The sequence below is a fragment of the Haliotis rubra genome, unplaced genomic scaffold, assembly GCF_003918875.1.
Source record: "Haliotis rubra isolate DU_JTF1 unplaced genomic scaffold, ASM391887v1 Scf2496, whole genome shotgun sequence".
Lineage (NCBI taxonomy): Eukaryota > Metazoa > Mollusca > Gastropoda > Lepetellida > Haliotidae > Haliotis > Haliotis rubra.
The window spans coordinates 1275-18545 of record NW_025766554.1 but is presented as its reverse complement, the minus strand read 5'-3'; the positions used below and the strand labels follow the sequence as shown (position 1 = coordinate 18545).

Genomic DNA, 17271 nt, shown 5'->3' with positions numbered 1-17271 from the left:
CTACACCACCACCACCACTACATGTCAGTGTCTCCACCTACACCACCACCACCACTACATGTCAGTGTCTCCACCTACACCACCACCACTACATGTCAGTGTCTCCACCTACACCACCACCACCACTACATGTCAGTGTCTCCACCTACACACGACCACCACCATCACTACATGTCAGTGTCTCCACCTACACCACCACACCACCATCACTACATGTCAGTGTCTCCACCTACACCACCACCATCACTACTACATGTCAGTGTCTCCACCTACACCACCACCACCACCACCACTACATGTCAGTGTCTCCACCTACACACCACCACCATCACTACATGTCAGTGTTTCCACCTACACCACCACCACCACTACATGTCAGTGTCTCCACCTACACCACCACCACCACTACATGTCAGTGTCTCCACCTACACCACCACCACCACTACATGTCAGTGTCTCCACCTACACCACCACCATCACTACATGTCAGTGTCTCCACCTACACCACCACCACCATCACTACATGTCAGTGTCTCCACCTACACCACCACCATCACACTACATGTCAGTGTCTCCACCTACACCACCACCACCACCACTACATGTCAGTGTCTCCACCTACACCACCACCACCACTACATGTCAGTGTCTCCACCTACACCACCACCATCACTACATGTCAGTGTCTCCACCTACACCACCACCATCACTACATGTCATTGTCTCCACCTACACCACAACCACCACTACATGTCAGTGTCTCCACCTTACACCACCACCACCACTACATGACAGTGTCTCCACTTACACCACCACCATGATTACATGTCAGTGTCTCCACCTATGGGTTTTGGTAACGCAATGAATCTGTGGATTTACGTTTGGAACTTGGTGAAAGAATGTCCTTAAAATAACTTTTTTGCCATCTGATGAATCCGCACATATGTGATGTACCCTGTGTGTACAAGTATGTATCCTTATGTACCCTCAGCCGTTAGTGTATGGTGTAGGGTGCAATCGGTCTGAACCTGACAGTTGGCACTGAGGTGAATCTCGGTCCAGGACGAGGAAATGACGTGACAGCTGCTCGCTTTATTAACCAAGTCATAAGACCCCTCGTTGTACCACATTTTGGACGTTACAGAAATCACATCTTCCAGCAAGACAACGCTCGTGCCCACAATGACAGAGCAACATAGGACTTCCTAAGACAACATGGCACCCAAACCCTATAATAGCCTGCACTCAGTCCGGATTTGAGTCCAATAGAACATCTTTGGGACGAGATTCAAAGAAGACTGAATGACCTCCAACCAAAGCCGACAACTGAGACTCGACTCGATCAGGCATTTCACAGAGTATAGACCCAAGTGCCTATGGCCTTCATCAACCTGCTTATTTATTCCATGTACAGAAGACGCGACGCTTTCATCAATGCCCATGGAGACCACACACACAATACTGACTTTGGGGTGTATTAATGGTAACATTTTTGATGATTTTGTTTGTATGAACTCGAACATGTCTTAACCATAATTGTCAGGTTATAACTTAATCCTCCGTTTTGATTCTTAAATAGAGCGAATTAAAGTGTGTGCTTAAAGAAACCACTATCCGTGCGACATTTCTTTTGTGGCTCCGTATATTTCCAGTAAAAACACCCATGGAGGTCCGAGTTAGAACCTTTCTTCAGCAACCTGTGCTTGGCGTTAGAGGTGACTAACGGGATCGGATGGTCACGCTCACTGACCTGGCTGAAACATGTCATCGTATCCCAAATGCATAGATCGATGCTCATGATGTTGATCACTAGATTGACTGACCCATACTCAACTTTTTACATTCATATAGCTGGAATATTGCTGAGTGTGGTCTTCAACAACCGACTAGCAATTGTGCGTGCGTGCGTGCGTGCGTGCGTGCATGAGTGAGTGCATGCGAGTGCGTGAGTGAGTGAGTGACCGAGCATGATCACCTACACGGACACTGAAAGTAGATATATGAGGTTAAATCGTGTCTTCCTTTGTCACACAACAATGCATGAAATATTTCCTGTCTGCATGAAAGCATACACATTAACACGGTAACATGAGAACTGAAAGTTTGGTTAATATATGTGTATGTCCTTCAATGACAACTAGTCCAGCAATATCAGCATGTGACTGGACTAAGAAAACAAGAGGTTGACACCTTAGTTTGGGTGAGTGAGTGAGTGAGTGAGTCGGTGTGGTTTTACATCGCTTTTAGCAATAATCCAAGAATACCACAGCGGTGGAAACCAAAAACATTCGCACACTTGCTCTCATGTGGGGCATTAGAACCCGGGCTGTCTGAGTGATGAGGGATCTCTTGAACAATTAATCTACCCCACCACATCATAAGCAGTTAAGGCATACACCACGCTGTGTATTAAATACGCACAAACATGACCTGATGAGTGTAAATATCGTTCTAGTAACTCGCGTAATATCTGCAGATCCAACTATTATTTTGACCAGTTGCTTTTTAGCAGTTCTGCCTCTCTCTCTCAAAATAAATGTTCTACTAAATGCTAATTCTTGTTGTTGGCTTTGTTTTGGATTATTGTTGTTTTCGTGTTTCACCCATAAGAGGCGAGTTAAGGACATGAACACAACAATGTCAGAAGTCAGAGCCAGCTGGGTGGGTTCGTCACAAGCATGTGCTCATGTGTGTATTACTTTCCACAATTTACAAAAACCGACGGAACCATTTCTGCATCCACAAGAAGTATCTGCCAAGCAGAAGTGATGGAGTTGATGCTGGTTACAGTCGAATCCCCTGCCCGACACACATACTTCTGCCAGTGATGATGGATTGACATGATCCAACTGGAGTAGAAGGTTTTCCGTGGTGGTGTAACCGATCGCCCACAGCAGAAATGACGTATTTGATAATGAAAATATAAATGATAATTACTACTGTTGTAGACATAACAACAAGGTTTTCATTCTTGTACACGCCGTTTCTTTACTTCCTTTTATGACTATACACCGCAGTGTTATTGCTTGCATTCCTCCGTATTATACACCGCAGGGTTATTGCTTGCATTCCTCCATATTATACACCGCAGTGTTACTGCTTGCATTCCTCCATATTATACACCGCAGTGTTACTGCTTGCATTCCTCCATATTATACACCGCAGTATACATTCCTCCATATTATACACCGCAGTGTTACTGCTTGCATTCCTTATTATTGCTTGCATTACTCCATTTATGATTATACACCGCAGTGCTATTGCTTGCATTCCTCCATATTGTCGGTTGTCGCTTGTCGGTTCCAGCTCAAACATCATGGAAACATTTTCTAATTCACAGTACTAAATACTACCCAGAAATATTCTCACAAGTTACAGTATAAATGTTTTTCGGTAAATAAAGTATCCTCGGATTATGTTTTTGTGGATGAAATACACTTACTTTGGCTGTAGTTGCCAGAAACAAACATTACAAATACTTGTGTAATGCAATATGTTAAACATGGAAAATTGTGATTGCAAGAACAACAGAAATTCCTACACATCAAAGACCCAAAACATGGGGATACTCTTCACTTATAACAGTCAAACAAAAACGAGTTCCTAACCTGGAAATAACTGCACAGTTATAGCTTAATTTATCAGGTTGGATGGGTGAAAACATCGACAGGGATAAAACGTTTACGTAGATCATCATAGGCAGTACAAATCAGTAAAAAGTGGTACTCATTTTCTACATAATTACAGGAACACATTTCACACAATCTTGAGTTTTTGGTTTTTTGGGTAATATATATATGTTGCACACTACATGATTTGTAACTACAAAAATATACTTACAAAATTTGTAAACCCATCAAACTGTCTACACATCTTGTTGTCAACTTCACCGCAGCGAAGCAAATGGCAAACCGCAGTTCCCACTTTTGGAGTTACCTCCCTTGCCGCACTTGGGCATAGAAAATGTGGATCGCAATCCGGAAAAGTTAAATTTTTCAGTAACAACTACGTATATTAAGGCGCTTGTATCCACACATTCATGCGTGATCGAAGTTCTACGACATTACAATCCCGGTTAATACAAGCTGCCTGTATGACGCTAGAGTGAGTGAGTGAGTGGTGGAGTTTAGTTTTAGTGGTGGAGCGCTTTTACGCCGCATTCAGCAATATCCCAGCTATATGGCTGCGAAAGGCGATAGGTTAACATAGCTCACTATCTGTGTTAATGAAGGTTAACAGACATGTGCCTTATCCCATCTAGTACCCATTCACTGCCAAGTAAAATGAGCCTATATTTAGCAAACTCACTTCCCCAGGGTGAGTTATCCGAAGTTCGACACAACCGAAAGTAATGAATGAAAAGAAAAGAAAGAAACCCATCTGTTACATTTGTCACACTTCTGCAGATTTTGAGCGCCTTCCAGTTTTTGCATTACCCATTCAAAAAATACTCAATCAATTTGATGTTGTGTGTGTATTTCCTAACGTCCTGCCTGTAAACAGTACATTGTGCAGTAGTTTCCTGTTTAGCTCAGCAAGTATGCAACAGTTTGGCGGCGAACTGTAACAATCGGGACTTGAGGATGGAATCCAGTGATTGACATAATGAGCATCGATGTTCGGTGTTGAGATCCGATGAAATCTATCCGCCGAAACAGGGAAGCAGACCACCCGACCCCTTAAGTCCTACGACATCTATGGGTTGATGTAATCTGTCTCACAGTCCCTAAAACACGACATGCATTGTATTCCCTTCCATCCAGCCCTCTCTTCAGGGCGAAAGTGTAAGTGAAGCAAGTCTACATTATCCTCAGGTTCAGAATACATTTCGTATGTATCTGTATCAAGGACACTGCAGGTATAGCACTTCACTATACCAATGCAATTACACTCAATGTTCGTATAGAAATATTCATTACATTAAGTGAGTGAGTGAGTTTAGGTTCACGCCGCTCTCAACACTATTCCGGTTATATGGCGGCGGTCTTTAAAAAATAATCGAGTGTCGACCATACACTCCAGTGATCAACAGCATGCACATCATTCCACGCAATTGGGACACGATGACTCAACCAAATCTGCGAGCCTGACCACCTGATCCCGTTAGTGGCCTCTAGCCCGATCCCGTTCCCATCGGTTACTGAAGACCAATTCAAACCCGGATCTTCACGGCTACAGTCATTATGTTATTCATGAGACAGTTGATATTTGTGTCACTTCACACAAGTTTCATCCTTGAGGAGGTGTATGTATACCCTTTCCATATATTATCCAAATAGGTACGTAATTATGAGAGAAAGAAATACAATCATAGATAATATTCTTGCTTCCGATAATTATAACGTCTAAATACGAATAACATTGTCACAAATACGTTTTGAGATATGTATGCACGACATTAATATAATATAATAGTGCTGCACTGACCACATGAGGTGATGTAAGCAGCACTCAAGTTGGACTCCATCTAGAGAGGACTGGGCTAGGCAAAAAGGGCCGAATAAATAAACCTGTAACTTAATCATCTATCTGATGGATGTTGTACGTAAATCCTAATTTACTATGACCACAGCAGGAGTAGTCCTAATGAGATCAGTCCCTGAATCCCCCAACTCAATGGGATTTGTTTCAACATAAATAGAATTATTTGTTTCGATCCAAATTATATATATTCAGACTAAGTGTTCATGTTCAAACAGTATAAAATCATAGGAGTTGTCGACTTTATTGTGTATGTTGTTGGGGCAGGCCGTGTCTATTTTCGTCCATAGAAGGAAGTCCTGGGTGTCAACACAGCTAGATTGTTCAACACAGCTAGATTGTTCAACACAGCTAGATTGAGATAAAGGTTTACAGCCTGATGTTACCATCAACCTCTAAACCAGGATTCTGAGAAGGTATGTGATTCAATTCAGATCTGTAGACACTATTATGGTGATTCCGTGATAGCTATTGTAGTTCGTCATTATTGTTTGTTTTTAGGACGAAGGAGGTCTGTTTAGAAATGAGTTAACGTGCTGTAGAAACTATTGTGCGAGTTTGCTCGTAGTCATTTATATAACGACTAAAACATCGCTTAACATCATACATACCTGACATGTATCTCTCACTTCAACCATGAATATATGTTTACAGGTCACATGCAACCAAAAAAATCAAACATAATTAAAACACAATTATCACTTATTCATGACATATAATATACATTGCTGGTTATGAAAAAAACATATAAACAAAATTATAAGCGTACAATCGCAAATCAAAAGTGGAATATTTTGTTCTTGGGTTTACTTCCCAAGAAACGAAGCAGCCGGGATACTGAACCCAGTCAGAGCGGGTTGGTGTGCACTCAAGTGTAGCGGCTGGTTCATTTGCAGATACCCTCACGGCTCATCGTGTGTGTATATATAGAGATGTTGGGTTTTGTAAATACATGCTCATTTTTTGTGTATAACATTTTGCAATCAACAGACATCATAACATGTCATGTGTACAAGTATCACGCCTGCCTGTCTGTGTAATTACATCATGTGACGGAGACCGAACTCGGGCCATAAATCAATGCATTTTGTTTATGGTGTATGGACTGATAGGTGTTAAGTTCAAATTGCATGTGGTCAGTGATTGAAATTGTGTATTGAATATTGTCATTAGCAGACGGGCAGGCAGACACATAGGTGCCAATAAAACAGACATTGAGTTTTGTCTGTGACAGCGACATATCTGTATCACAGTTAGAAATTCTGTCGACGCTAAATAATGACATTGTTTTTAAGTATCAACTGAGAAAGTGGCTCGGTAAGAAGAACGTGTGGTGAAATAGACAAAAGAAATTATATAAACAGTTAAATCGGCAATCTACCGTAATAACATATAAAAAAGCTCGCGCCTGTGAAATATCAACAAAACAGTAGAAAAATAGCTCACACCAAAGCCTTCACCGAATATTCACCGGACAACCCGCTTCCAAGCTCCGCGAACCTATTTCACTGCGCATGTGCTATGAGCGCAGCCCAGCTGTTGAAACCACTTCAATTCCCCCAAGCGCTGGGGGAAAGTTAGTGAATCGTTTGAACTATGATTTCGGTTTGTTTCATCGCGTTATTTTTCAACTTTATAAGTTGAATTTGCATTTTTTGATGATTTGTTTCGGTAAGTCCATACCGAAACGTATCAGAGTCTGCAAAGTTGTTTTACGTTGCATGAGACCTTTAAACAAATATCTGACTTTCGCACACACTGACACACACACACACACACGGACAGATATATAGATAATCTCACCCGAGTGTCTACTGATATCAAATATATCACCACGAGTTGATAAAGTTACAAATATCTGAGGCTTGCCGATGATATTTTTACTTGTATCAACGAGTGCTGATATATTTGATATCAGAAGACACCAGGGTGAGATTCTATTTATCATAAAAAATCACTCTTCATTAGTTTTCAATGAAAAATGTACATTTCTGAACACTGTACTAACATTAGACTTGCAGTGCAGCGATGTGATAGCATTGTGACGTCATGAAGTTCATGACGTCATAGCATTGTCAGGGCATTGAACAAAATCTACTATCAAAAAGATATCCTCTAGGAGATATCGTATGATCTCACACATTCAATATCTCCTGTGGAACTCAGTTTTGGATGATAAAATTTCTTCATATTAATAATATATAGAGAATCTCACCCGAATGTCTTTTGATATCAAATATCTCACCACGAGTTGATAAAGTTACAAATATCCGAGGCTTACTTTTATTAACGAGTGTTGATATATTTGATATCAGAAGACACCAGGGTGAGATTCTATTTATCATCGACAATCACTCTTGTTTAGTTTTCAGTGAAAAATGTACATCTGTGAACACGGTACTGCCATTACACTTGCAGTGCAGCGATGTCATAGCATTGTGACGTCATCAAGTTCCTGACGTCATAGCATTGTCCGGGCATTGTACAAAATCTACTGTCAAAATGATATCTCCTAGGACATATCGTATGATCTCATACAAGCAATATCTCCTGTGGAACACAGTTTTGGATGATAAAATTCCTTCATATTAAAATAATATATACGAGTTGATAAAGTTAAGCAAATTTTTACTTTTATTAGCGAGTGTTGATATATTTGATATCAGAAGACCTGAGAGTGAGATTCCATTTGGACATCGACAATCACTCTTTGTTTAGTTTTCAGTGAAAAAATGTATCTTCAGAACACGGTAATTTCATTACACTTGCAGTGCTGACACGCGCAAAGCATTGTGATCGTCACCAAGTTCCTGACGTCATAGCATCATGTCAGGGCATTGTACAGCACCTACTATCAAAATGATATTGATATCTCCTAGGACATATCATATGTATGATCATACAAGCAATATCTCCCGTGGAACACTAGTTTTGGATGATAAAATTCCTTCCCTATATTAAAAATACTTCATATATACATACATGCATGTAGTGGTAGTGGTGGTTTTAGTTGTAGATATTGTAGTATTTTAGTAGCTGTAGATAAGGAAAGAGGATGTTTTATGATCATCATCATATTTTCAGTTGTAAATTAATTATAATTCACCGTGTAACGTACAACCTGTGTATTTCCAGGACTCCTACATAGCCAACATAGCGGTGACACATGTAATACGATAGAACCCTCCTTTAAATCTACACACGATTACATGAATGTTCATGTATCCGTAGTATATATTACTGGGTAGCTGTGACGCTGAACTGAATAGGTATATATTTGCTTCCCTATGCCCCGCCTTTCCATGTGAACCCACATGGAAAGTCAATCGTCTTGCAATGGAGCATTCATGCTCATGTGATGGAGCTGAATTTGACAGCTGATCCCAGCACACTCCACTATGGGGACACCCAGAAACGGGATCACAGGAGGAATCCCTATAATAATCAGACCAAGACATAGATTCCAGGACACAGATCACATAGAGATCAATATGGAACAGACAACTCCTACAGACAGAGACACAGGGTAACAGAGGATTTGGCACAGAGACAGCCACACACCAGAGACAGAGACACGAGGGAATAGGATGACCCAGAGACACAGACAGCCCCTGGAGGGACAGGATCAGAGACACAGACAGAGACACAGGACACACACAGACACAGAGACACAGAGACACACACACACACAGAGACAAGGACACAGACAAGAATGGACACACACAGAGACACACAGGAATGGACACAGACACAGACACAGGATGGACACACAGAGAAGGAGACACACACAGACACACAAAATAAAAGGAAATATGGCCGAAAATGGACACAACACAAGGACACAAAAGGACACAGAAATGGACATGGAAGGAAGGAATGGAATGGACCAGAGACAGAGACAAACGGAAATGTATCTGTATAGAAGGAAATGGACAGACACACAACTGACACACAGGACACAGATGGACACAACAATGGATGGACACAGGATGGACAGAGACACAGGATGGAGGAACAGGAACAGACACAAAAGATGGGAGAGACACAGAGGATGGATGGACACAGATGAGACACACAGGGGGAAATAGGATGGGACAGAGACACAGGGGTATGGACAAGAGACACAGATGGACAGGAGACACAGGATGAATGAGACACAGATGTATGGACAGCCTATGGTGAGTAGGTGGATAGAGACACAGAGATGGGGATGGACATGGAAGGACATAGGTGGATGGGGATGGAGAGACATGGAGACAGGAAGATGGATGGGACATGGAAGGAAGAAACGGAGAGGGAAGAGAAATGGAATAGTAGAAAGGAATGATGATAATGGATGGAAATATAAATGAAGAATGGAGGAATGAGAACATATGGATGAGAAGGATGGAAAGGAATGAAATGGACATAGATGGAAACCAGATGGAAAGATAAAGGACACAGCTTGGAATGGGAAATAGTGGAAGGACAGTGGAATGGAAGAAGGAATTATGTGAGTAGAACAAAGGAAACATAGGAATGAAATGGAAAGATGGAATAAGAAGATGGAGAAATAAAGGAAGGAAAGAAAATAATATGGAAATAATGGAAAGGAATGGAATGAAGAAGGACACAGAATGGAAAGAAGAATGGTGGAAGGAATGGTGGAATGGAATGGATGAGGAAAGGACAGGACAACACATATTTAAATGAAAGGAAATCTGTTCCAGTTGCACCATGTGCAGAGACGAGTCAGCACTGTTCAGACTGTAGTAACATCTCAGGACCCAGTGTCTCACACAATGTGACCATGGCTATTTCAGGCCTGATGTGCAAAATCTGTCTGCAGTAAGACTTGCAAGGGAAAGATATGCCAATCTTCAGCTACTGGCATTGGTGTTGTGTTCCGGAAGGATGTGCGGTAATCTGGATACCAGGGCGGAAGGTGTGCCTCATACCATTACGTGACAGTCCAGGCGGTGGATGTACAGAATGTCCAGGTGGTTGTGATGGAAAGTGCTTGTTATCTGGACGCTGTGTCCTGTGTGTCTGGCTGCAGTGATGGGCACTACGGATCTCACTTCGTCAGACGTGTTCTGACAGATGCAAAGCATGCAACAGGACATCAGGGGAACATGCTGGGAGTGTCATCCGCCATATTTCGGCCGGAACTGCGAGTGGCATTCATGTAATCGATGTATAAAACCATGCAACTTTCGTTTGTTTCCATGGATGCCCTAACTGGGTTTTATGGCCCTTCTGCAGTAAGAATTGCAGTGAAAACTGTCAGAGTCAACCACATTTCTTTGAACAAAACAGCTGCTAGTTCCGAACCCAAGAGAAGAGTGGAGAGTGTATCTATGGATGTAAAGATGGCTGGGTCGGTTTACATTGCTCCAATCAGTAAAAGTATGGAATTTCTAGGTATAAGTAATAAATTGTTAACAGGTTTTATGATTGATGATATATTTATGTTTAGTTTTGATTGTCATGAGAAAAAGGCTCATCATTATATACTTCTCACACTTTGCTAAGGATCACAAAAATTCACAACTTTACTTACACGTAGATTTATATTTTGAGCTTGTATCCATTTATAACTGGATAAATAATGATATGGTAACCCCTCTTGAGGCAATACAGTCACTTTAATCTAACCTTATGCACTTGTTACATCAGTAACCATAAAATGGTTTTCATGGCAGCAATCGACCATTTTGCATATCATGGAACGAGTCACTGACAAGTACACATCACCTGTCAATAGCAGGTATGGGATCCACAAGATGAAATGACATACACAAACCTATGATCCATATTTACAATAAGCTTAAATATTTAAACCAAATTGGACCTCACATCATAGATTTCTGTTGAATCCATGACTTGATCCTTGGCATAGTGTGAATAGTAAATCTTGACCATGTGGCGTAACGTGATTCTTTTCTCTGTTCAAAAGAAAGTTAAGTCTGTCAGCAATGCTCATTATGTATATCTATGTCTGTTTAGATGGGGCTACACATGCTGTTACTATAGGACTTTCAACAGGATCAGCACTTCTATTTCTGATGTTGATGGCAGTGTCCTACCGTTTTCGCAATTTCGTGAGATGTGACAGGTAAGATCATAACAGAAGTAAACAGTTGGCTCTGTTGTCTTTTGCATGTCGTGCTCCCCTTACATTACCATACCTGTGAAGATTTGGGTTAGAATTGGTCTTCAGCAACCAATACTTATAGTAAAGGCGACTAACGGGATCGAATGGTCAGGTTTGCTGACTTTTGACACATGTCATCGGTTCCCAATTGCCTAGATAAGTTCCCATGCTGCTGATCACTGGATTTATCTTATGGAGACTCGATTATTTACAGACCGTCGCCATATAGCTTGTAAATTGCTACTATGTGCGACGTAAAACAACAAACCAACCAACCCTTACATTACTTGTAGTTCATAGAAATCAACTGGAAAACAGTATTGTGGCTTGTTGAAACATATAGAAACATCGACAAAAAGTGAGTTTTGGTCTTGATCGATTCTCCTGTTGGTTTACCGAGATGGTGTTCTTTTGTTGCTTTTCTGTCACCTCTTGGTCAAACCTAGTAGTTTACCAAAGTGCATGAACATACACAGCTGCCACTTTGCAGTTGCTATATGTAATTGTGTTTAGAGCTGATATGAAATGGCTATTTCACGTTACTACACGGTACTAATTTTAAGTGTCAATTGTTGTGACTTGTCAGATAAGCATGTACCACACTTGGAACAGATTACATTATACACAAAGGGTGTTACCTGGACACATGTGCCGTCATTTGTTAAACTCGCCCTGTGAATATTACAAAGTAGAAATGAAAATACAAAACATAATTGAGCTTGTGAACGTTACTGGAAAATATCTTGGTATTGTGGACAATGACAGACTCAGTGTGTTAAATGAGATGACGTTAAAATGAGATGACCTTAAAATAAAATAACGCTAAAATGAGATGACGTTAAGTTAAAAAATATGCTTCTTAAGTATGACATTTGTTATTATGGGTGACAGGATAAAGCAACATGGTTGACACTCAAATAGTATAAATGAGTCTACTTCTTTTGTTACAAGGATGAATAAATATGATCTCCCTGCGGCCTTCCCTCTACCTGACAGTGTGGAGGAACACAAAGATGACCACGCTGTCGAGTACCATGGGTATTGTGAAATACTGGAGGACGACGACAACAGGAGTCACCAGCCTATCATGAACCCAGAAGAAGGAAGTGATTCTCCAATGCCTGTTTTGGCAGATTGTTTCCCAGCAGCAGGACACGGAGGTGGAGGAAGAGGAGGAGCAGGACCAGGTCCATCAAACACCCGACAAGTGCGGGATGTCTGTGAGGATGACACAAAACACTGTCGTCAACTACATATCGCCAGCTGAGTGATACTGAAAACGTGACGTGTATATATTCTGTAGGTATTGTGCAATCTATTCACCCGTGAAGGTTCGGGTTAGAATTGATCTTCAGTAACACATGCTTGTCGTAAGAGGCGACTAAGGGGATCAGGGGAGTCAGGCTGTCTGACTTGCTTTACACATGTCATGGGTTCCCAATTGCGTAGATCGATGCTCATGATGTTGATCACTGGATTGTCTGGTCCTTTTTTTCTCGATTTTGTACAGACCGCCGCCATATAGCTGGGATATTGCTGAATGAAGCTTTAAACTAAACTCACTCACTCACATCTGTCCAGCTTTTACAGGAAACACGAACCAGTACCATTATTGTAGTATTTCTCTATTACCGGAACATATGTTTTTTTTAAATTATGCAGTTTCAGTGTTGTCATCTTTACAACTGCCGGAGTTTGATGCTCATGCTGTTGATCACAGGATTGTCTGGTCTCGTATGATTGTTTATAGGGTTGTCACGATACACCAATCTCACGATACGATACGTATCACGATTTTAGGGTCACGATACGATACGTATCGCGATACATAATTATCGCGCCTTTTCATAGCATTACCTTACCGGCAACGTACGCGCTCGCTGATTGGTCCATCAAAATAGTCTAGCCAATCACAAAAGCTGTTAGTTTCCAACCTATTTTTTTAAGTAAAGCTAGCTACATCTATTTATCGGTCTGGTATAATTTTACTATGAAGACTTTGACGGAGATGGATATAGCATAAAAATTTGAATCGATAAAGTTTTGAAATAGGAATCGATACACGCAAGGATGTATCGCGTATCGTATCGTCAGTAAAAATGTATCGATGCATCGATACATCCGCCTTCGCGTATCGCGACACCTAATTGTTTACATACCGCTGCCATGTAACTGGAATATTTCTGAATACGGCGTTAACATCAAACAAACGTAAGCTGATAAGCAGGAAACGTACATCTACTTCTCATCAAAGATTTAGACTCACTATTGTAAATGTAGCCACTTACTACAGCTGATAAGCAGGTAACGTACATATACTTCTCATCAAAGGTTTAGACTCACTAGAGTAAATATAGCCACTTACTTCAGCTGATAAGCAGGAAACGTACATATACTTCTCGTCAAAGATTTAGACTCACTAGAGTAAATATAGCCACTTACTTCAGCTGATAAGCAGGAAACGTACACATACTTCTCATCAAAGGTTTAGACTCACTAGAGTACTTGAGATAAATAAAGCCACTTACTTCAGCTGATAAGCAGGTGACGTACATATACTTCTCATCAAAGGTTTAGACTCACTAGAGTAAATATAGCCACTTACTTCAGCTGATAAGCAGGTAAACGTACATATACTTCTCATCAAAGATTTAGACTCCCTAGAGTAAATATAGCCACTTACTTCAGCTGATAAGGGAGGAAACGTACATATACTTCTCATCATCAAAGGTTTAGTCTCACTAGTGTAAATATAGCCACTTACTTCAGCTGATAAGCAGGAAACGTGCATATACTTCTCATCAAATGTTTAAACTCACTAGTGTAAATATAGCCACTTACTTCAGTCAACCGTTCTAAACTAGATTTTGCAAAATGTTCCATACTGGTTAAAGGTACTGTTTAACTGATGTATTGTAAAACAAATTCGTAACGTTGAAAAGATTCTTGTCATGAGTTCAGTAAATGATGAAAATTGTCGAATCCTTAACAAAACTTTACACCGAAACGCAGCTGTTCACATTGCACGATATTTACACATGCTTTTCATCATTTGATGCATGATCCTTGTGCAATTCAACTGCATACAGTTTGCAGTTGGTCCCCTAAGTTAGTGGAGAAATTCATCTTAGATATATCGCGATGTAAAAACACACACACAGATACACACACACACACACACACACACACACACACATATATATATATATATATATGTTACAATCAGTAATCTACTGTCAGGCAATGTGTGCGCAATGACTGATATAACCAGTCAGTGTGTACATTGCCTGATTGGCTTAGTCATTGTGCACAAAATGTCCAGGCATTGTGTACATTGCCTGATTAATTAGCCCAAGTATTGTACAGACTGACTGATTGTTGAACACATTGTAGACATTGCCTGATTGTAGACATTGACTGCAACATATATATATATATATATATATATATATAAAGACACGACTCCTTCACTCACACGCACACACTCACTCACACTCACACACACACACACACACTCTCTCTCTCTCTCACACACACACACCATATAGTGAGTGATTTAAGTGAGCCTTAACTTTTTGATGGGTAGTATATTTTGTTTTGGTTAGTGTATGGTATGGAAACGTATAAGGGCCAAAACATGTGTTTGTCATCTACGTAGAAGATGCTGTCACACGAGCAGCAGCAAGGCCGCAACGAACCAGAACAAATATGGCAGGAGAAGGCGGCTGTAGATGATAACAGACAAGCAGGGAGAGAATTCTCTCAACTGAAACTAGGATTCCCTGACAGTCCATAGTGGTGAATGAAGTACGGTTGGGAATCCGGGTAGCTTTATTTATTGGAAAATGAGTGTAATCAAACGTCACAAGATCTCCTGATCAGAATACGATTATTTCTAACCAGTGCTTGGGTATGTATGGCAAATATATGATGCTGGCAACGTAAATATAATTATTAATCTTCATAATCCAAGATTATCACTGACATAATGGTAAACACATTCTAATTCTCCCAACGGTATCTCTGATAGCTTGTTACATAAACTTTTATAATCTCAGTTGAATGAAACAAATAACTTACTCTCATCACCTCACGCCACCTGAGTAGTAACCTGTATTCACAGGTTGCATAAAATAGTGAAAGGTATTTCATAAACTAAATCAGCGACCGATCATAGCTGTGTCTAAGACCAAATGTAAGGTAGGCCTCAGCATAAATATCACACTGTACCAGGTGATTAGTGAGGAAGTTATATATTACAAATAATTATTACCTCAGCTGTCAGATGGAGTCAGCAGTTCTAGTATGTAAACATAATTCCCTCCAGCTGGTAGGCCCACACCAAGCTTCACTAACCTATTTAGACAAGCATACTTCTTCTACCATAAAACGCCAGCCCTCATCTATGACTGTGGAGAGTAGCGTGACACTGCGTACAACTGTCTAAGGAACATATTCAATTTGTTGTCTAACAAGAAAGCGTTCGCAGTTGTGCAATCATTTAAATACAACTTCCGTGTCGATTTATATGACTCTTTATTGTCAAATGGTCACAACGACCCAGGCCGCGATCCATAGAATGTTCTGGAGCACGGCAGTCTCTGCCTCACACCTTCCTAGCTGTACCTCACACCTACCTAGCAGTATCTCAAACCTACCTAGCTGTAAAATTCCTCACACCTCCCCTAGCAGTATCTCACATCTACCTAGCTGTACCTCTCACACCTACCTAGCTGTATCTCACACCTGCCTAGCTGTACCTCACACCTACCCCACTGTACCTCCTCTACATCCCCAGCTGTACATCGCCCCTCCCTACATGTACCCATACCTCCCCAGCTAAACCTCTCACCTCCCCAGCTGTACCTCACACCTCGACAGCTGTACCTCATACCTCCCTAGCTGTACCCCTCACACCCTCCCCACCTGAACCTCACACCTCCCCTAGCTGCACCCTCACACCTTCCTAGCTGCACCTCACACCTTCCCAAGCTGTACCTCACACCTCCCCAGCTGTACCTCACACCTCCCTGGCTGTGCCTCACACCTCCCACCTGTACCCTCACACCTCCACACCTGTACCCTCACACCTCCACACCTGTACCCCTCACCCCTTCCCACCTGTATCTCACCCTCTTCCCACCTGTACCCCCACCCATCCCTATTTGTGCCTCTACACCTCCCCAGCTGCACTACCCTCACACCTCCCCAGCTGTACCTCACCCTCCCTAGCTGTGCCTCATATACCTCCACAGCTGTACCCTCACAGCAAGTGATAACGGTGTTAGTACCTACACCGAAACGTCGCACTCATTGCAATAAAGAAGTTCACTATCCATACAAATCCAGTTTTCCTTCGCCTTTAGATCTAAACTTGACTAATAGGAAGTAAAATGTGGGGCTACAAACATCCCTCCTCTGCCGGGGTTTGTGTTGATGTGACACAAAAAGACATTTAATGGTTAGCTTGTCCGTTATCAACGAGGGCGATGGGAGGTCCGCCATTGATCCGCCGTTGTACGACTGAGTTCTTGTCTAGGAAGAAACGTTTGCGCATCGCGCAGGGGAAGAGGTTCCAGTTTTCCCCGAAGCATACGGAAATTACCGAGGCCTTGCGCATGATCAATTTTGAAACAACGTCGCTGATTGCACAA

General features: G+C 41.4%; 2 protein-coding genes across 2 annotated transcripts; both read left to right on the top strand.

Moving 5' to 3' along the window:
* The first annotated feature begins 11383 nt into the window (after positions 1-11383).
* LOC124279292 lies at positions 11384-12884 on the top strand. Its single transcript, XM_046715104.1, has 2 exons — positions 11384-11578; positions 12569-12884. Exons 1-2 carry the CDS (start codon positions 11439-11441, stop codon positions 12882-12884), a joined length of 456 nt encoding a protein of 151 aa, XP_046571060.1. The 5' UTR covers positions 11384-11438.
* Positions 12885-15278: 2394 nt separating this feature from the next.
* Positions 15279-16849, top strand: LOC124279290 (extensin-like). Its single transcript, XM_046715103.1, has 2 exons — positions 15279-15344; positions 16520-16849. The coding sequence occupies exons 1-2, from the start codon at positions 15279-15281 to the stop codon at positions 16847-16849; spliced, it is 396 nt and encodes a 131-aa protein (XP_046571059.1).
* The last annotated feature ends 422 nt before the right edge of the window (positions 16850-17271 follow it).

Bases quoted from the DNA above. Each gene is read 5' to 3' on its own strand.
- LOC124279292 (XM_046715104.1), top strand. From the start codon at position 11,439: ATGCTCATTATGTATATCTATGTCTGTTTAGATGGGGCTACACATGCT. The intron at 11,579-12,568 runs GTAAGATCATAA...TTTTGTTACAAG, and splicing joins AATTTCGTGAGATGTGACAG to GATGAATAAATATGATCTCC.
- LOC124279290 (XM_046715103.1), top strand. From the start codon at position 15,279: ATGCTGTCACACGAGCAGCAGCAAGGCCGCAACGAACCAGAACAAATA. The intron at 15,345-16,519 runs GTAGATGATAAC...ATACCTCCCTAG, and splicing joins TATGGCAGGAGAAGGCGGCT to CTGTACCCCTCACACCCTCC.